The sequence below is a fragment of the Syzygium oleosum genome, unplaced genomic scaffold (genome assembly GCF_021117445.2).
Source record: "Syzygium oleosum isolate NSW1041296 unplaced genomic scaffold, Sole_v2.1 Sole_v2.52, whole genome shotgun sequence".
NCBI classification, from domain to species: domain Eukaryota; kingdom Viridiplantae; phylum Streptophyta; class Magnoliopsida; order Myrtales; family Myrtaceae; genus Syzygium; species Syzygium oleosum.
In genome coordinates, this window is record NW_026607536.1 from 883,155 (window position 1) to 901,066 (window position 17,912).

Here is a 17,912-nt window from a genome sequence, read left to right on the forward strand (position 1 = left end):
TGCTTCTTTAAGCTCATGAACTGTGGGGCCTCATGCCGTGATGTCATTTTCCTCGTGGCTCAATCAAGCATTAGCCTCTCTACTCATGTGTCAAATTTGGTGGCCGTTCCCGCAGTCGGCAGTCGACGGAAGAGCTTTCTTCCCTCTTATTTCATTATATGTGCGAATTAAAATGTAATCCGTGTTTCTTGTGATTTTTTTCTTCTCTATTTTCTTTTTCTCCTTGGGGCTTCGAATATAACGAAATATGAATTTGGGTTTCTGTTGCGAAAATCTTGAAGAGGAATGAACGAAAGGTAACGGACCTCTAAAACAGACAAGAGAACGTTCATCCTGTACCCATCCTAGCCTCATTTCGTTTCCTGGTAGATACGGTATAATAGGATCAAAATCGGAAAAAGAGGAAATAACAAAATTACTAACCAAAAAAAAAACAAAGAGAAAAGGAAATGAATCTGGAGCGCTATGCATAAAAAATAAAATTCATTCAAAACCACAATTCTCCTCCCAACGAACGGTCCCGAAACAACTGTACGAACCAAAATGTTTCTCCCCGCCTCGAACTTGTCCGTCTTTCCTCTAGCTCCCAAACAAGACAAAGACAAGGACAAAAAAAAATCCTCCGCCAATCACCCCTCCGTGTGACCCTGTCCTCCCAAGTAAATCCCTCCTCCCATGCACAGGCACACGCCAGTCGGTCCCCGCGACGCGACCTCCATGGAAGCACTCAACTCCCTCACCGCCATCGCCCCGCTCCTCCTCCGCAACCTCGTCACCTCCGCCTTCGTCTTCGCCGAAAACTCCTTCCTCAGCCTCGCCGAGAAGTACCGCCTCCTCGAGCTCCTCCGCTACCTCCTCCTCTCCTCCTTCCTCTTCTTCCTCCGCCTCCTCCCTTCCCTCTTCCCCTCCGCGGGCCCCGCCTTCCGCGACGGCTACGACGCCCCCCTCAAGCCCCCGAAGTCGTCCGCGGCGGCCGCCCCCTCCGGCGCGGGCGACTCCGGCATCGCCCGCGCGCTGTCGCAGCTCCTCGTCATCGTCAACAACGTCCCCGTGAGCTCCCGCAAGTACGAGGCCGTCCGGTCCCTGGCCGAGAGGCTCATCGATGAGAACCAGCGGGAGGGGGCCGAGGCCCTGCTCGAGGTCAATCGGACGGTTCTGTCCGCGGCTTTCTCGAGGACTCTCTACCAGCTCGAGGCCGCGATGATGGAGAGAGAGCGGCAGCGCGGCTGCGTGGCCGGCGGCGACGGCGACGGCGACGGCTCGGTGGAGTACAGGAAGAACCGGGTTCTGAGGGCGATTCGGTCGGTTCGGGATGTGGCTCGGCGTGGACGGGTCTGGTGGTCGAGCGAAGAACCGACCCGGTTGGGGAGCTCGGCTGAGAAGCTTGCCGCCGAGCTGGTTTGGTTGGCGCAGAAATTGGCGGCTTGCGGGTGCGCCGAGGATGCGGTCCGTAGGTGGGCGTCGGCTAGTAATTTGGCTTGGCTCGCTATCTCGGCGGAGCCGCGTCTCCAAGGTTCCCTAGTCAAGGTTTCTGGTAATCTCTGAACCTATTGTTCTGGCAATATTTGCTTGAGAATAAAAGAAGTTAATTTGACAGTGAACTTATCTAGCATTACAGTATCAACATCTCTTGAAAGAAAAATGGTTACTTTTCATTGGAAGGGCACGTCTGTGAGGTTTTCTCAATTGCAGTATCAACATCTCTTGTTAATAACCTCACTGTGGTTCAACGGGTACCCCATTTTATGCTTTAGATGGGGGAAAGAATTCAGAATTGTTACCGAGAGAAAAATTGTTTATCTGCACCAATTGGTTACTGTCTGTCAAATGGAGGCAGTAAAAGCTATTTAATAACTTTCCTACATCGTACACATTGGTAGAAGATATCATCAAAACGGCAAGAAAAGTCCATATTTTCTAAGTAGGCCTCATTGTGCACGATTGAGATTGATGGATCAAAGATGGGTCCTCCGGCTGGAGCCACAATAAGCACAGCAAGACTTCGAATAAGAAGAATGGATGATAGTTGAACTCGAAGACTGGTAGTTTTTACTTTCTTCCACTACTGCAAAGTAGCTACCGAATATTTTTGTAAATGCGGCTATTTACTAATGTGCACCAAACAGCTATGGTCGATGTCAACTTGATTTGCTTTGTTCAATATGAATGATTGATGGTCCGTCACTTTTCTTTGTGACCCTTTGTTTCATAAATAAGATACATTATTTAATCGTGTATGTTGAATATGACGCAAATACTTTGATCTGCCCTCTTGCTTCGACGCACTTCCCCAACCCTGTTGCTTTTTTAATAATCCCATCAGTTCCTTTTCTCTTCATACTTGTGTTTTTCTTTAGCAATCCATCTTCAGAGTATTCATCGAAATCTTTGGGAAAAGGATAATTGGGATAGGATTTAATTGCGATGAAAGAATCAGTGGTTGTTCTAGGATGCCTTTGTTGACCAAATCAATTGTCAAAGAAGACCTTTCTGGGCAAGTTACACCTCTTGCTTAGGCACCATTAGTTTTACAAAGAAGAGGATGGTAATTCCAATTTATTTCTTCGACGCATGCGTGAGAGTGTCGACCTTGACAATTTAAGCAACAATGTGTAATATTTGAATCGTTGACTTTTCTGCCGGCGTTTTGAGTCTGGTGGCTATCTCTGTGTGTGGGAATTTTCTCACCTACAGGTCAAGTTTGGTGGTATGTCAACTTCTGTAGTATACGCTGAATACTGATGTGCTGCTTCTGTGCAAGCAAATTATTAAGCCATTTTGTCAATTCAATCATTTTTCTTTTTCCATTGAGCGTCCTAGCTGAGAAAATGCATCCTATCGTATTGTGTGCCCGATTTTCTTCGGTAACTTTTAAGCACATAAACACTGATAAATTGTGAGAGAGCTGATTAATTTTTGAGGTTAATGTCCTACAACTGGGGAGGGTCTGCACTATATCCTGTTATTTCTATGAGGCAGTGTCATGATTTTGTCTTCGGGTATGTAAATTTGACTATGGCTAGGAAACATCAATTCCTGCAACTATATTTCTTCCTTTATTCTTTGTTTTATCTTAGCTCTGTTGTTTCATAATTTCACTTCAATTCCTTCCTTTTATCTTTAGCATTCCTATTCAAGCAAGCCAAGAACATGGGGCTGGACGAAATCGATGAAAGCAAAAAGGAGCAACAACGGCAGACAAGGATGAATATGTTGATGTCATGGTTGCCGCTGCTATGCAGAGCAAGCAATGGAACAGATGTCCCCGTTCTAAGCCTCAGCGAAAGAGCTGAACTGGAGAGGGTGTTGGAGGAAACCATCGAAATGCTGGGACAGGAGGAGGAGCAGGAACAAGTGCTCTCCCAGTGGCTTCACCACTTCATGTATTGCCCATCATCCGACTGGCCTAATCTTCATGCCTCCTTCACTCGCTGGTGCACGGCTTCTCGCAAGCTCTTACTTCTTCAGTGAATATGTAGTTGAATTAGTTTACTAAAAGAAGTTTCTTCACTAGCTAGAGGGTGCAAGGTGTATGGTATTGATACAGCAACAGCATTTTAAGGTATTATATGAAGTTATGTAATCTAAGCTTTGAGAATGGAAGAGAGCAAATGCTTCTCGTTGTAGATTGTACTATAATCTAGCAAATACAGCAGATAATATTCTTTCAATATGGAAAACTACAGAAAAGTATTCTCATATATCATAGAGATAATGACTTTCACCCTATACTGCGATAAAAAAGCTCAGTGGAATATGATGTCCGAATTATCAAGAACGGGAAAGCTCAAGTCACAGAGAAATCTCTGTTGCGTAAATGTCAAACACTTCGGATGATGATAGTTGAACTTCCTGCATGCAAAGTGCGAAGGTGAGCTCAATGATTATGGTCATAATGAATGAAGTACTTAGGCACAATAAAGTCATTTGTATTGCAATTTTTACCCTCATGATGGCATTTGCCACAGTTCTTAGTGGGCATATTCTCAATTATTTCATTTGGGTTGCCAGTTTATTTGTTTTCCCTCTGGATTTTAATAGACACGTTTTCAACATTGATGCCATGTGCGAAATCAACGACTCACGGTTACTCAGCAACAAAGACAACGCACATTCATCTCCCGTGAAGTTTTGAGAGCTGTGCAAGATAATCTTGATCATTTCTCCAACAGCTAAAGATCTTAGCAGTGCCTATCTTGGTGCATGAACAGACGTAGACAAGTAATGTGCCTTGCCTTTTTCCCAGACTAATGATTTAACCCTCATCGCAAAATGTTCGGCAACATATGTTTTCTTCTGGGAAGTCATGTGGTTCGCTCATTTAATTGTGTAATTGTTGTGAACACCAACAGGCTATAGATAAGTCAACACTGACACTCTGACTAATGGGTTTCCCCTGGGCCACAAAAGAACTCTCCTCATCAAAACTTGAATCTGATCGGGGTAATTTCAGGTGCAAAGCGACTGTAATTATTTAGAATGATTAGTACCTGAGTCAAACCAGCACCAAGCACCTTGTTAACAAGGGATGCGATTGGACCCTTAAGACGTACTCCGGTGCTGGCCTCGCGAATCGTATGACGCATGGCGTTCAGTAGATGGCCGTATGTGAGTTCATTCCCATTTTGCATTGCTTGAATGAAGCTGTATGTCATGGCACCAGTTGCCGTGCTACCTGATAACGCCTGCAGAGACAGAAGTGAGATGCCACATACATTGCCTGTCGATGCAATGGAATCGACCTTTTTCAATGTCCTGATCCGTTGATTAATGGCGGTTCATATCTGGAATCAATCCTGGAACTCAAGTCTAAAACAAGCATCATAGAAGGAACTTTTCATTTATATCACTTCATCCTAGGACTCATATTGGCCAAACTAAATGAAAAAACTCTAGTACTGAAATCCAACGACGCTTCACAAGAAAGTTGCTTTGGGGTTGATCATCTAGCACTTACCATTCTTGTGACGGGATGTTACCTGAGGGGTTGCTGTAACAGGTCAACGACTGCAGAACGGAAAGTCCAAACCGGAATCTCACTCACCGTTGTGTCCGCAGAGCTCTGGTTATCATCACAAGCGCTAATAGAGAGGGCTAGCCCACCTCCTGTGCCTTTATAAGCAGCTGAGACGCCTCTCTGATCTTCCCATCTGTAGGTACCTTCTCTACACAAAGATAGTTGATACTCAGTTTAGTCAGCTTGGTGCAATGGAAAGTGCAATAACCATATTCTCACTGTCAACAGAGACGTGAGAAAGTTCGCTGACCGGTTCATCCTGCATAAAAAGGGTAGATCGAGCATGGTTCCGCTGTAACAGGCATCAATTACAGCGTGGAGTTTGGCTCCTCGAGGCAGCGGTCTTACAATGGTGGTGTTAATTTCATCGTCAATTATCTTCCCTGCAATCTCATAATCAACTGGGCAGAGAGATTCATCAAACCCATCGATTTCGTCCATATCATAATCGCGCTGTCTTGAGCCATGGCCAGAGAAGTGAAACACCAATGAGTCACCAGAGTGGCAATCATGGACCAACCATCGCATGGCCATGAGGATGTTGTGCTTTGTTGGGATCCTGAGTGGATCAGTCTCTTCTTCTGTGCACAATTTGGGTTGTTACTGTTAGCAATACGAAATCAAATTAAGACTATGTCATGTAATGCGCATCTTTGGTATGGTTTTTAAGCTCATGGATATAACTCGGTGGGTTTCCATTTAATTGAAGAGTGTTGTTAAATGGTCTGGTCAGCCATATGAAGGATTAGCTATTAAGTACATGGAGTCGGAGGAAGATAATATTATATGCTGGCGGCGAACTCCCTCAATGAGATAAAACTCCTAGAAGATGGAATAACTTAAAGACACAGGCAAAAAGAACAGAACAGAGGAAGTTCTGTAGCTCTGAGATTGAAGATATGATGAATTAAACAGTTGTAACTGGTCCAAATCACTCATAAATAAGAGGTTCACAGAGAGAGAGAGAGAGAGAGAGAGAGAGAGAAAAAGAGAGGGTAAACCAACTCCGAGCTACCTGAGAGAATGAGTATGGAGTCATTTTGAAAGCCCATCTTCTCGACCAGGAAGTAGTGCATGCACCTCACGTCGTTGACACTTCCTTTGAGCTTGTACCTCTTTCCTCTATAGGTTACTCCACAAAGCAAAGCACGCTTCCTGCCATGGACTGAAGGAGGCAGCAGTGGCAGAGACGGAGCAGGAGAATAATAGCCACAGTTTGATGCGTATGCTCCAGGAGAGTTGCCGGTCGATTTGGCTAGAGAATTGATGTTGTTTGCGACAGTGCCAACGAGCCCTTTTAACAAGTTAGCTGCACGGTATAGAGAATTCTGAGCTTGAGTCAGTGGAGGAACGTAGAGGTTAGTTTTGGTGACAGACAGGCACACGGCACACTGAACTGCTTGCGCCTCCGGCGGCACCACAAGTTGCACACCACACCAACTGCATCTCTCTCTCCTATCTGCCATTCGATATCTCAGAGACTACGGTTGGTATGGGAAAGCAACTATCTGAGGATCTAATTAAAGGCTAGCAGCACACAGATGCCAATGAATAATACTTCACGTGAATGAAAGTGTCGAATTAAGAGAAAAAAGAGCGAGGAGAAAGTTGACTCATTGAAATAATCGGGCGAAGTTGAACCAGATTCTATTCAAAGTTGTCTTTGATATTATTGGCCAAATTCTCTTAAAAATCTCCAACTTTAGCTCGAGTCTCAATTTTGACAAAAAAAAAATTCTCACAAAAACACCAACTTTAGGTCTGAATCCAATTCTAGCCTAAACATCTTGTTTATCTCATTAAAAAGAACCAATTTTAGGTTAGATCTCAATTCTGGCCTGAACTTTCTTCTGAATAGAAACTACCTAGGGATTTGCATCCTTGTAGTGTAGAGGAGTACATTTATTAGAAAAGATCACCCTTTCTGTTTCCTTCATTCACTTTAGCCTTATTGAGTCATGTCACGGATTGCGGCGAATCAGATTCTTGCTTATCGTTTTTTTCTTTGTTCTTTCTTGTATATGGTCCTGAGGTCAAGGGAACCAGGGACAGGTTCTTATTCTACTACTTGGTTGTTTGGCACTTGAACCTCATAAAAATGTCAAAGACCTTCATGGTAACGCCTTAAGGCATCAATGGTGGGAAAAACTGAGCGGTGTATAGAACTTCCCGCATGAACAAGCATGGACCTCCTTTCACTCAACAGCTCCTAGATGTGTTTTTTGAGCGATTCTCGTTCTTGGCATGAGTCCCTTCATAATTTGAGGAATCTTCCTAAAATGCAAGTCCTCCTTGCATGTCTGAGAACCATCTGTATAGTACAGACAGAAATTTACATCTGAACATCATTGCAGACCCGTGCGCAATTTCTACAGCCTCCTTGTCATATCTCAAAAAGCTTTTACCATCTCATAATGAAGTACAAAGGATCGAGAAAGAAACCAGTTACAGAATGTATGGGATCTTATGCTCATCCGTTTCCTTTCATGCCTCATCATCTACCATACGTGACAGATGTTCACATTGTTATTTCCTTCCATCACAAAATCTCCACAAAAGCATTTTTTGGTTCCTGATAAATATCCCACCATCCATCCCAGAGTATGCTGTACTGAAGACATTTCCCTCTCTATAGCTCGATCTTCCTATTTTCAATGTCTGTCATCTCAGAACAAGATAGCACAGGTTCCTGTAGAATTCAATTACAAGTAACTCAAAATCATTCTACGGAAATTTAAGAAATTAAGACTTCAAAAACATCTACTAATGAGACCTGCTACCATATTCAAACACTGGCTTCTTTTCGATTGACTAGTACTTAATGCACAAATTTGGCCGAGATTCCACATCTCCAATCTCCAATCCTATCTTATCACAATTGCACCACCTTTTGCCTTTTATTGAGAAGACAACCCCATTTGTTTCTTTTATTTTCTTGAAAACTTTGTGTCCCGCCTGTCATCTTTTCTGAGATCGGCAAACTCCAAAATGATGGTAGATATGTGGTTGACATGGCGATGATGATCTCAGATATTCCAAATGCTTCTAATAAACAGAAACATCAGGTCCCTTTGACACCTAATAATCTCTTCTTGAATCAAGAATCATGGCAAGATATATCCTAGATTCTAGGATGAATTATGAGATTCCATTTCAGGTCGCAATTATATTGACTCAATATTACATTCAGGAAGGGAAGAAGATGACCTGTAACATTTTGGCATGAAACAACCTTGATAGGATAGGACTATTTAAGCAATTAGATTTGTTAGCTGCATCGATGACATCTTGCATCGCTTTCAATAGTTGTTTATATGTAACCCCAGGTTTTTCCTGAATAGCTTGGATGAAGCTTGAGGTCATGGCACCACTCATTGTCTTCCCGTAGAGAGCCTGCAAGCAATGATTATTATTGAAGAATCTCCAAAGAAAATATTAGTATATTGATGCTGTTAATATCAAAAAACCAGAGAAGCTTAAACTTGCTAAACTGAGTACGCTTCATGTTTGAATCAAGATTGTTGTCAAATTCACAACTTTTGTTGGCACTAGGCACTGTTCTTCTGTGGAAGGGTTAAATTTCTTTCACATTTCATGCAAATCTACCTAGGACAAGGCGTATTCATATAATGAGATCTGGTTGTTGCATGTTGCAGGTGCATGTGCGCCCACATTGAGGGGTGGATGGCTGAACTCAACCTCAGTTCATCCGAACACATCTAGTTCAAGTCCTAGATGGAGTATCGTCGTTTTCCTACTGATATACAGGAATCTGAATGACTTCATGATGTAAAGAATTAGCTTCTTATCCTTTCATGCAACACTTTATCCTTTTTTCACATATTAACAGACAAGGATCACTGATTTTCCTAGTAAAAATTTCTGGAGACATTTGCATAATAGCCAGGGAAACAAACTAAAGAGAGCAACAGATGGCATATTTTTTACATGTAAAAGAGACATGACTGTCAAAAGGGCATATATCTTACAGAAGTATCAGCAGCCAGTTCCTCATCCGCACAAGCACTTAGACAAATGGCAAGTCCACCATTTGTTCCCTTATATGCACCCGACGGAGGCCTATTATCCACCCACTGACCTCTGTTTCTCAGAAAATTTCCTCAGAAATTAACATTAGATAATCTTCTCATAGTATAAGCATGCTAATTTCAAATTGGATAGGACCATTTTAGGTACTTTGCCTGCCTTCTTATGTTTCCACATAATAACTCGCACACAGACAATTCATGGTTGTATGCATGCACATAAGTGCGTTCAGCTATGTATGCACTTTTTTTTCTCAGGCATTAAAGTACCGATCATATATGAGAAAACCCTAACAAGGAGGTTTATGATGCAAATATAGTAGACCAAATTGCACAATGAATTCAGTGCATCGACATAAAACACAAAGTGCAACTATCCAGCGATGTTTTATGACAACATAAACATTTTTATCAAGTTAAAGTTGAAAGACTCACTTTTTAATGTCGTATACATATGGCAGATCTAGGACAGTCCCACTATGACAAGAATCCACTAGCGCATGAAGGGTTACCCCTTTCGGCAGCGGACGAACAATTGTGGAGTTTATTTCATTATCGAGGATGACGCCTTCTGTGGTAAAATCAACCGGACAGATGCTTTCATCAAATCCATCCAACTCATCGCCATCACTTTCGGGATGCCGTAAACCGTGCCCTGAGAAGAAGAAAACCATCGAGTCCCCTGACCTGCAATCCCTGATAAGCCATTGAAACGCGTCCAGAATGTTCTTTCTTGTTGGTCTTTGACACTCCTCCTTCTCCTCTTCTGCAATTTAGGACATATCCAATTGTGATTTTATCTGGTTTTGGCGGTCCAACCCAGCTCATGGCGGAATGGCACAGCCAAAAAGCTATTCTATCAAGCTCCTCTCTTGATTGTCCTCTTATTTTCCTCAATTGATTGTACATTTCTTGTACATGGAGATACTTCAAAAAGTAACTAAAAATTTCTCCAAGAAATAATTGTGTTTTAACAAGCATAAGCACTGATTTCAGGAATCAATGACCAAATTAGCATGCATTTGAATTCGAAGCTAGATATAAAGAAAAGGACAGGAAAAGAGTGCGAAAGACATGAAAAGAGGGCAAGGCAACCCGCGAAAATGACTGAACAAGCAGTACCTCATACATTGCAAGTGAATATAAGAATGCCTTAACAAGTAAACAGCTGAAGTAAACGCGTGTTGTAGTACCTGTGAGGACTCGGATGTTCTCCTCCAGAAATCCAAAGGTACGAATCAACAGTTCCTTCATGTGCTTCACATCATTAATAGTTCCCTTGAGCTCATACTTCCTCTTCTTGTAGCTCACCCCACAGAGAACAGCACGCTTCCCTGGATGCGGTTTCGACGCTGATGTCATACCACTTTCGGGAACAGAGTAGCGATTCGAGGAATTACCATTGGAGCTGGAGCTACTTGAATTCCTGCTTTTGAACTTACTGCGAAGCTTTTCCTTGAGGATACATTTGGCCTCCATGCTTGCTGGTGGCCTGACATCATACCTCGTGAGTTTGATGAGATTATGACAACAAGGGCAGTGCATTGCCTTTGAAGTCCATATTGGCCTCATCTGGTTTTGGCACTGGCTGCATCTTATGTAACGACTATCCGTTGTGACCTGCGACATTTTTGCCAGTTTCGGGTCTAAGCACTCAGACAATTCAGAAATGGAGCCTAGACCAGGATGATGTTTCTCTGTGGGACGGCGACAGGAGATATCAACCAAGGAGTTCTGGAATTTAAGTGCTGCAAATTGCCTTGCTTGTAGAATTTATACTTTTCTTCTGACGAGTGCACACCGGAATTTTATAACATCATGGACTTTATAATCATATGCTTTTCACACGGAAGCACTTCCATGAATACATTCACCGTGTCTGTACGAGCATTTTCCACGCCACTAGATTGACAATCAACATGATGAATCACATCGCAACCTTTTACTGTCAATGGTGCTTCCTTGACAAATGATGTTCGACAATTTAGACAAAGCTGAAAAGGTGAGATCTTGTCCTCTGATTAACAACCAGTTCCACCTCGGGTGCTGTTAGTAGCATAAGTGAATCCATTTTTTTCATCTTATCATTCAAGAACTTGTAGAAACATTCAAGCTTAAGCAGATGCAGCTACTAAATTTCCTACGTCACTTTTTCTTTAGCGTCTTCTGCTATGAACAACTCCTTATCATGAACATGGATGGTGATTGTGATTCCATGGCATGTTCTCTTGCCTTCTCTGTTCAAGCAACAGAACTTTTCCCGTGAATGGCATTGTAAAGGGAGGCAGCTAAATCTCATCTTTCATATATATTAGCAGTTAAACCCCTAAAAACCAGTACAGCAAATCTGTTTGTGAATGTACTTGAATTATGGGGTTAGAACGCTTTAAGGATTTTGTGTTGATTAACTTTAGCAATATTAAAACTAAGAATATGCCTCTCGTTATTGTCTTTTTTCCATTATTCTTTGATTTATTTCCATGTTCATGTGTTTTTTTTTTTTATTCTCCCACAAATAAAGAGAGAATCTGATGCACCACCCTTTATTCAGTCGGTCTCTGATCAAGATCTGTGGGCTCATCATCCCCCTTTTCCCCCGCAACTAGATTCTCGCTCATTGGAAGACTAGAGGTGATTATTCTCTGTAAATTTGCCGGCAAATTCCTTTCCATAGGAAGAGGAGAAAAGGCCAATCGAAGAACGAAAGTGCAAGAGCCATTGAGGCAGCTTTACCTTCCTTATCTTTTCTTGAGTTCAATGAATATGGAAAATCGAAGGGCGTAGCGATGTCGGCTGCAAGAGTCAAATACAAACGTGCAACATTTCACGGGGAAAAGGGAGAGTGATATACCGAAGCAAATCCTGCCAGTACATGTCATCTTCACTTTCCCATGAATAAACATTCCAGAAGTAAGCCTTACCAAAAAAAAAAACATTCCGGAAGTAAGCAGAGACCCTGAATTTCCCAATAGATACGAAGTCCAACGGTCACCTAATTACATTTAAAATCTCACCTCCACACCCAGATACACAAGCTTTTCAGTCCACCAGGATGAAAAAGGTTAAAGAGAAAAAGAAAGGTGCGACACGACGGATCACAAAATTCAAACAACCGACACTTGGATATCAAAACAGAAATAACAAGCTTCTAGTTGTTGTAGCGCATCAGACCACTAAAATAGATATTATGAACGTTGTTTCTCTGGCACCTTGAGCGAAATGGTCGTATGATGTTAAATGGTCAAAAAGAGCCTCAGCTGGTACTTGTATACTCGCCATGAGTTATTTGTATTCCTTTTCACCCTGCCGCAGCGTGGAAAGGGCCACTAAAAATAATTGACATCCAACTGGGGGGAATAAACCTCATGTCTTAGCAGTCGCAGCACTTACCAAGTCATCAAACATGATACTACACTAATACAAGCCCAAGTACAATGGCGACCACACCATTAAAATCATAACCAATCATAAAAACTGAACAGAAAGAAACAAATGAGCTATGTTAAACCTTCCAAGAGGGGGCTAAAACAAGGGGACAGAATTGTATACAGATTTCCCAATACATAACATGATCTGAGATTTGAGATTAAACCCTTAATATTCGGGGGGGGGATTCTGCCAATAGATAAGGCATTCATACACACAGAATACACAACATTAACTATATATACATTACACCAGTGACTTGACAGGTCAGAAACAAGTAAAGCAAATACATTTGACTGCTCAAAAATGGTAATCGCAGATAATTTCCCTGTTGGATCTCCAGTCTGCATTACCCTGCCAAGCAATTTAAGCAGTATACGTCAGTGGACTGAACACTCATAAGTCATAACCGTATGACTCCAGCAAGAAAATGGATAAAGGACCAGTGGACAATTAACTGGGAGGAGCTCGTCCAAAAAGGAGCCAACACCAGAACAGATAATATTACCGATCATAACTGCAGCTGGCCCACAGAACAGGATGATTGTGAAGCCAGCTCAGACATGGCCTCAGTTCGAGGCAAAACCACTGTCCAGTAGATTGAGTTGTCCAGAGATTTTAGCTTTGCAGGTTGGGCACATAAAACCAACCGACTCTGATGGCAAATCTGAATCAACAGCATCATGCTTAAACTCTACGCCGCACCACATACAAGCAGTAGTAAGCTGCTGTCTTGCAACCACATCTAACATCACTTCTTCTGGTCCAAACCGAACAGGAGAAACATACTGCTGCTCTATGTCAGCATTATTTGGCATTTCTACCGGGACATCTGTCAGGGGATCTTCTGCCGTTACCAAATCATACTTCATAGTTTCCTCTTCATCATATCTCATCTCCTCAAATGCTGCAAAGTCATAATTTCTCTGTTCAGCAGCATGGGGATCACTCTCCTCCTGACAAACGATTTACACAAAAGAGGATTCATCATTACACGACAAAAAATGAAGTGTCCTACCAAAGAACCAGGCAGCTGATTAACAGCCCGTGACAACTTTGCATCAAGCATGTGGAGAGTATGAACTAGCTGAGCCCACAGCCACAGAGGAGTCTATTTGGCATTTTCAACTCGGCAAAAGCATTTTCAACTCGGCAAAAGAATCAAAGTTTGCGTAATAAACAAAAGAAAACTACAGCCGCCAACTACAGTAAACAGATGCCGAACATGGAGTTGCGTATCATAGAATGTTGACCAAACCAAGTCAGCAACGTGAAGGATTTTAATTGGCCTTAAACCAAATCAAAGACCGTTATTGAGAAGTCTAATTTGGAAAGCATAGAATAGGAACTAAGAACTCTCATTTGCATAGTAAGATCAAAATAAACACGAGACTGAACAATCCATCACTGCTTCATTGATGACATCATCCAACAAATGAAAGTAATCATGGTAAGAGCACCTTGGAGACTGAATCAGGAGCTTCGTCTTCATCAAAGGTACTCTCAAATATCTGCTGCATTGTCTTGATCACATGATCACTGGCTTCATTTTTCCTGCTTCCCAATGTACTTTCTAGCTCTTTCCCATCACTCTCGGGAGGATCTAAGTTGCTAGCCAAACTTTCAGCATTTTTACAATTTGCAATACTATTATTATCATTCAGTAGGACGGGAGAAATTTCAGGTCCTTTTTCCTGCAAAATACCACATTTATCGCTACTTGCTTGAACTGCAAATGCCTGATCATCTTCTCCACCAGATGTCTTGGATGTGTGACAAATTTCTTCAATAGCTAATTCGATTGTAGTACCAAAATTAGAGCTTATCTTGACATCTACAACATCGCCGCAGTCATCAAACTTCCCTTCCTTATGAGCATCCATATTCCGACCATCTTCATCAGTTGACTCTGGTTCCATAGCTTCCTCACTGGAGTTTCTTTTTATTCTTGGTTCACCGACAGAAGGACCAAAGTCTATCCAAGGGCCAGTATTAGTTTCTGTTACAGCATCAACTTTCTCCTCATTAAGTCCATCACGATGACAATTGTCAGACAGTTTATGATCATCTACGACAGGAGAAGTTTCGAGAATTGAACTCTGTGCAATTTCAATGAGAGCATCCATTTTAGATATCTTCAAAGGTAGAACATCCCTGCTTGAAGACTCAATGTTCTTCTGAAGAACCACCTGTCCAGGCGTTTCTTCCACTCTTCTAACATAGTTTCTCACATGGATTCCCACATGACCATTATATCGACGCCTTTCATCAAATACCTTATGGCAGAATTGGCATTCGTATTTTCCATCTTTCATTATTACTCCATCTCCTACAGATGAACCAAGCCTATACCTCCTTGTTGTCCTTTGGTGGAAGGATAGCAGATGTTGCAGATACGCATCCTTCTCATCAAAAGTCATGTTGCATTTATGACATTCGAAAAGGTCGAGTATTTGAACCTCCGCCAAATTGTCAATTCCAAGCAAATTAACCTCCTGACCATGGTCATTTGACAGAGACGGAATAGGCTTACTCATTCTGCTAATGTTGCCAGGGCTTTGGCTACTGTCCTTATAGGTAACGCTTGCATGCTGAACATATACAAGAAAATATTTATCAGTAACATAGAAAACCAGCCTAATGCATAAATTATATACTCAAGTGTTCAGAACCCACTTTGAAATCGTGCTGAATATCATTGGTTCTTTGACTCGCTGGCCTGCATGCATCTTTAAGCCCAAAGTGCGCACGAAGGTAGGAAGAAACCTCCTTGCATGATATGAATTGTTGACCACTTGGGCTAAGAAAAGCATATAACATTGGAATAATGTGAGACCAGCAAAGAGAAGAGCAAGTAAATGGCATAACAAAAGGGCTTCACAATTACTGACATAAACTTGCAATAAAACTTATTAATAACCAACAGAAGCGAAACGAAAACTTTATGAGACACGAGAACCGATGAATGTCTTGAAAACATAGTTGTCAGATCAACAGTAAACCAACTTAGATTCTTCGCGAACTGAAAGTACAGTGCGCATAGTCAGAAAACTTGAAATTTATAAGGTTTCTAATTATCCATAAAGTGCCTATACTTTGTAATCCTAAAATGCAAGTTGAGATCCAGCAAACTAACATGCCCAAAACTTCCCTTGGCAAACCGGAAGATGTGGTAGCAAACTATAGCGGAGCAACCTCCGGACAATTAAGCCTAGTGGGCTAACATCACATTCTCTTTTATAGGAAAGTAAGCAAGCCAACAATTGCAATAACGAAAAAGGAAAGACACCTTATATATCGGCGGCAAAACACCGAAGCGCGTCCCTCTTTTCTCTTGAGACCAAGCAAGAGCTTCCACCCAACTGGCAATGCATCCCCTAAGACACATGCATCGACAATCTTCCTCCTTTTCCTCCTACTGCCCCATTGCCCTCCCAAATCCCTCAGAAACCCTAACAACTCCTCCTCTGTCACCAAACCTTCCGTCCTTTTCCTCAATTCTTCGGCATAAGGATCGTCAGCACTCGCCAATGACTCAATGTCAACCACCGCTCCATCCCTATTCACAATTTCTAACCCCATTTCACTTCCCTCCACATTCACCTTCACCTTCGGCTTCCTTCCTCTCTTCCGCTTCCTCTCGTTGCCGAAACTCATCCAATTCATTGACTCCCTCACGGGGCCTAGTGGTGCGGGCAGCGAGGGAGGGGTCAAATCGATGTGACCGAAATTAGGATTAGGGTTTTGAGAAATGAAATGCTTGAGATAGCTGATGATCGTTCTGTTTTCGTGGCGTTCCGGATCGTCGGCGGAGACTGGAGGGGGTTTCGGAGTGGGGAGAAGACCGGGGAGGCGGTTGCGATGGTGGTGACCGGTCGTGGTGGCGGATGTAGCGGCGGTGGCGGGGGATTGGGGCTTCGGGGGACGAGAATAGGTCTGGCGGCGGGAGCCGGCGCTCTCGTTGAAGATAGAGCGATCGATCTTTGGGCAGAGGAGTTCATCGGGGAGGTGGGCGTCGACGGCGGAGGAGGAGCGGAGGGAGAGGGCGAGGAGGTCAGATTGGGTCATCTTGGTCATGTCAACAATGTCAGAGAGAGAGTCGACAGTTGGGATTGGCGGCTGTTGGGAGATGGTCGCCGGAGAGGCGGAAATTGTCACCATGGCGGCGGCGGCCGGTGGCGGCGGCGGTGGCGGCGGTAGGCGAGTGCAGTGACTTGGCGAGGACTGAACCAACTTGGCAAAGCACTTGAGAGAACGAGTTTGAGCTCCGTCAACTCGTGGCAAGAAATTTACAAAGTAGGACACCAAGTGAGGCCCAAATACTAAGGGCCAGGCTGGTGTAGCCCACCAATCATGGGCCAATTTGGGCCCATTTGCATTGGCCCATTGTCCATGTGTATGCGAAGATCAGTCCAATAAAAAATTCAAATATCCACGCTATTATTTCAGGAAATTCCGACTCCACACATTCGGCATGAAAAATTTTCGAAAGAGGAGAGCGTGATGAGCAGAGAGCACCAGCCTTTTGAGACTGGCTCAGTCAGGCTTTTTACTGCTCCAGCCCGGAACTTTCATAAGACCTAAGCTTACTTGAGAATATTAATTTAAAATCTCAAATTAGGCACGCTATAATACAATTACTTTAAACTTTAATTATAAATTTGTACCCATGTAATATATATATCCTCCGTCAAAATTCAGTCAATGAAGACTATGACGCTCACTTGACTTAATTAAAATAAAAATTGACGTTGTTTTGACTGAAAAATCATCTGACAGAATTTTGATGAAGTTTTGGATATTTTATGTCACAAGAAAAAGTTTAGGGTAAATGTATCATAATATACTTAATTTGGGATTTTTAATATATGATATCGCACATGCGATACTAATAAAAGAAAAGACAAATATATCCTGGGAGCGTAACGAGAAGAGAAAAGATGAAAAAATAAAAAGAAACGAAACAGAAAATAATCCGACCTGCCGGATTCGAACCAGCGACCTAAGGATTACTATGAGGTGTACCCACTACAGTCCTCCGCTCTACCAACTGAGCTAAGGTCGGTTGTTGTGGGAGTCTCCCAAATTAAAAACCTAGATTCTTCTGTGACATGATTACGAGATAACCTCTACCCATATGCATACATAATATAATAACAGAAAAATAAATACGGAATCGGACCACAGATATCTCAACTCAAGATTGGGCTTTGACTCTGGCCAGATTATTGACGCGTCGGATTTCTTTCTCATTTATCTATTAAGAGATGTAATGGACTATGTTGTAAATGGTCAAATATACTGACTATTCAAAGGCTCGAATTAATTTGTCCCATCGCTGATAATATCGGTCATTGCGAATCATGAAGTGTTGGTCTACCTTACTTTAGCAATACAAAATAATACCTATAAACGTGGAGTAC

At 42.5% G+C, this 17,912-nt stretch overlaps 3 protein-coding genes, 1 non-coding gene and 1 pseudogene across 4 annotated transcripts; 1 reads left to right on the plus strand and 4 right to left on the minus strand.

Moving 5' to 3' along the window:
• The first annotated feature begins 583 nt into the window (after nucleotides 1–583).
• On the plus strand, nucleotides 584–3,680 carry LOC115679665 (uncharacterized). Its single transcript, XM_030603321.2, has 2 exons — nucleotides 584–1,534; nucleotides 3,125–3,680. The coding sequence occupies exons 1-2, from the start codon at nucleotides 676–678 to the stop codon at nucleotides 3,469–3,471; spliced, it is 1,206 nt and encodes a 401-aa protein (XP_030459181.1). The 5' UTR covers nucleotides 584–675; the 3' UTR covers nucleotides 3,472–3,680.
• On the minus strand, nucleotides 3,184–7,951 carry LOC115679666 (metacaspase-1-like). The gene is made up of 7 exons (XM_030603322.2): nucleotides 7,791–7,951; nucleotides 7,423–7,706; nucleotides 6,033–7,328; nucleotides 5,268–5,598; nucleotides 5,045–5,165; nucleotides 4,491–4,685; nucleotides 3,184–3,852 (listed from the first exon to the last, which is right to left on the minus strand). Exons 3-7 carry the CDS (start codon nucleotides 6,481–6,483, stop codon nucleotides 3,793–3,795), a joined length of 1,158 nt encoding a protein of 385 aa, XP_030459182.1. The 5' UTR covers nucleotides 6,484–7,328; nucleotides 7,423–7,706; nucleotides 7,791–7,951; the 3' UTR covers nucleotides 3,184–3,792.
• A 317-nt stretch (nucleotides 7,952–8,268) lies between these two features.
• On the minus strand, nucleotides 8,269–10,813 carry LOC115679613 (metacaspase-1-like; annotated as a pseudogene).
• Nucleotides 10,814–12,512: 1,699 nt separating this feature from the next.
• On the minus strand, nucleotides 12,513–16,692 carry LOC115679696 (uncharacterized). Its single transcript, XM_030603360.2, has 5 exons — nucleotides 15,779–16,692; nucleotides 15,166–15,289; nucleotides 13,950–15,080; nucleotides 12,998–13,445; nucleotides 12,513–12,843 (listed from the first exon to the last, which is right to left on the minus strand). The coding sequence occupies exons 1-4, from the start codon at nucleotides 16,648–16,650 to the stop codon at nucleotides 13,059–13,061; spliced, it is 2,514 nt and encodes an 837-aa protein (XP_030459220.1). The 5' UTR covers nucleotides 16,651–16,692; the 3' UTR covers nucleotides 12,513–12,843; nucleotides 12,998–13,058.
• A 771-nt stretch (nucleotides 16,693–17,463) lies between these two features.
• TRNAY-GUA (transfer RNA tyrosine (anticodon GUA)) lies at nucleotides 17,464–17,554 on the minus strand. Its single transcript is given in 2 exon segments — nucleotides 17,464–17,499; nucleotides 17,518–17,554. It is a non-coding gene; the product is annotated as a tRNA-Tyr (tRNA).
• Between the last annotated feature and the right edge of the window lie 358 nt (nucleotides 17,555–17,912).

What these genes read in the sequence shown, in the direction of transcription:
- LOC115679696 (XM_030603360.2), bottom strand. Translation starts at nt 16,650, where the DNA reads ATGGTGACAATTTCCGCCTCTCCGGCGACCATCTCCCAACAGCCGCCA. An exon ending in TTTTGCCGCCGATATATAAG is followed by an intron (nt 15,290 to 15,778) that starts GTGTCTTTCCTT and finishes TGCTTTTCTTAG; the next exon opens with CCCAAGTGGTCAACAATTCA. An exon ending in CTCCTGATTCAGTCTCCAAG is followed by an intron (nt 13,446 to 13,949) that starts GTGCTCTTACCA and finishes ATCGTTTGTCAG; the next exon opens with GAGGAGAGTGATCCCCATGC.
- LOC115679665 (XM_030603321.2), top strand. Translation starts at nt 676, where the DNA reads ATGCACAGGCACACGCCAGTCGGTCCCCGCGACGCGACCTCCATGGAA. An exon ending in TTCCCTAGTCAAGGTTTCTG is followed by an intron (nt 1,535 to 3,124) that starts GTAATCTCTGAA and finishes TTTTATCTTTAG; the next exon opens with CATTCCTATTCAAGCAAGCC.
- LOC115679666 (XM_030603322.2), bottom strand. Translation starts at nt 6,483, where the DNA reads ATGGCAGATAGGAGAGAGAGATGCAGTTGGTGTGGTGTGCAACTTGTG. An exon ending in TTTTTATGCAGGATGAACCG is followed by an intron (nt 5,166 to 5,267) that starts GTCAGCGAACTT and finishes ATCTTTGTGTAG; the next exon opens with AGAAGGTACCTACAGATGGG. An exon ending in TTGGTGCTGGTTTGACTCAG is followed by an intron (nt 3,853 to 4,490) that starts GTACTAATCATT and finishes CTTTGCATGCAG; the next exon opens with GAAGTTCAACTATCATCATC.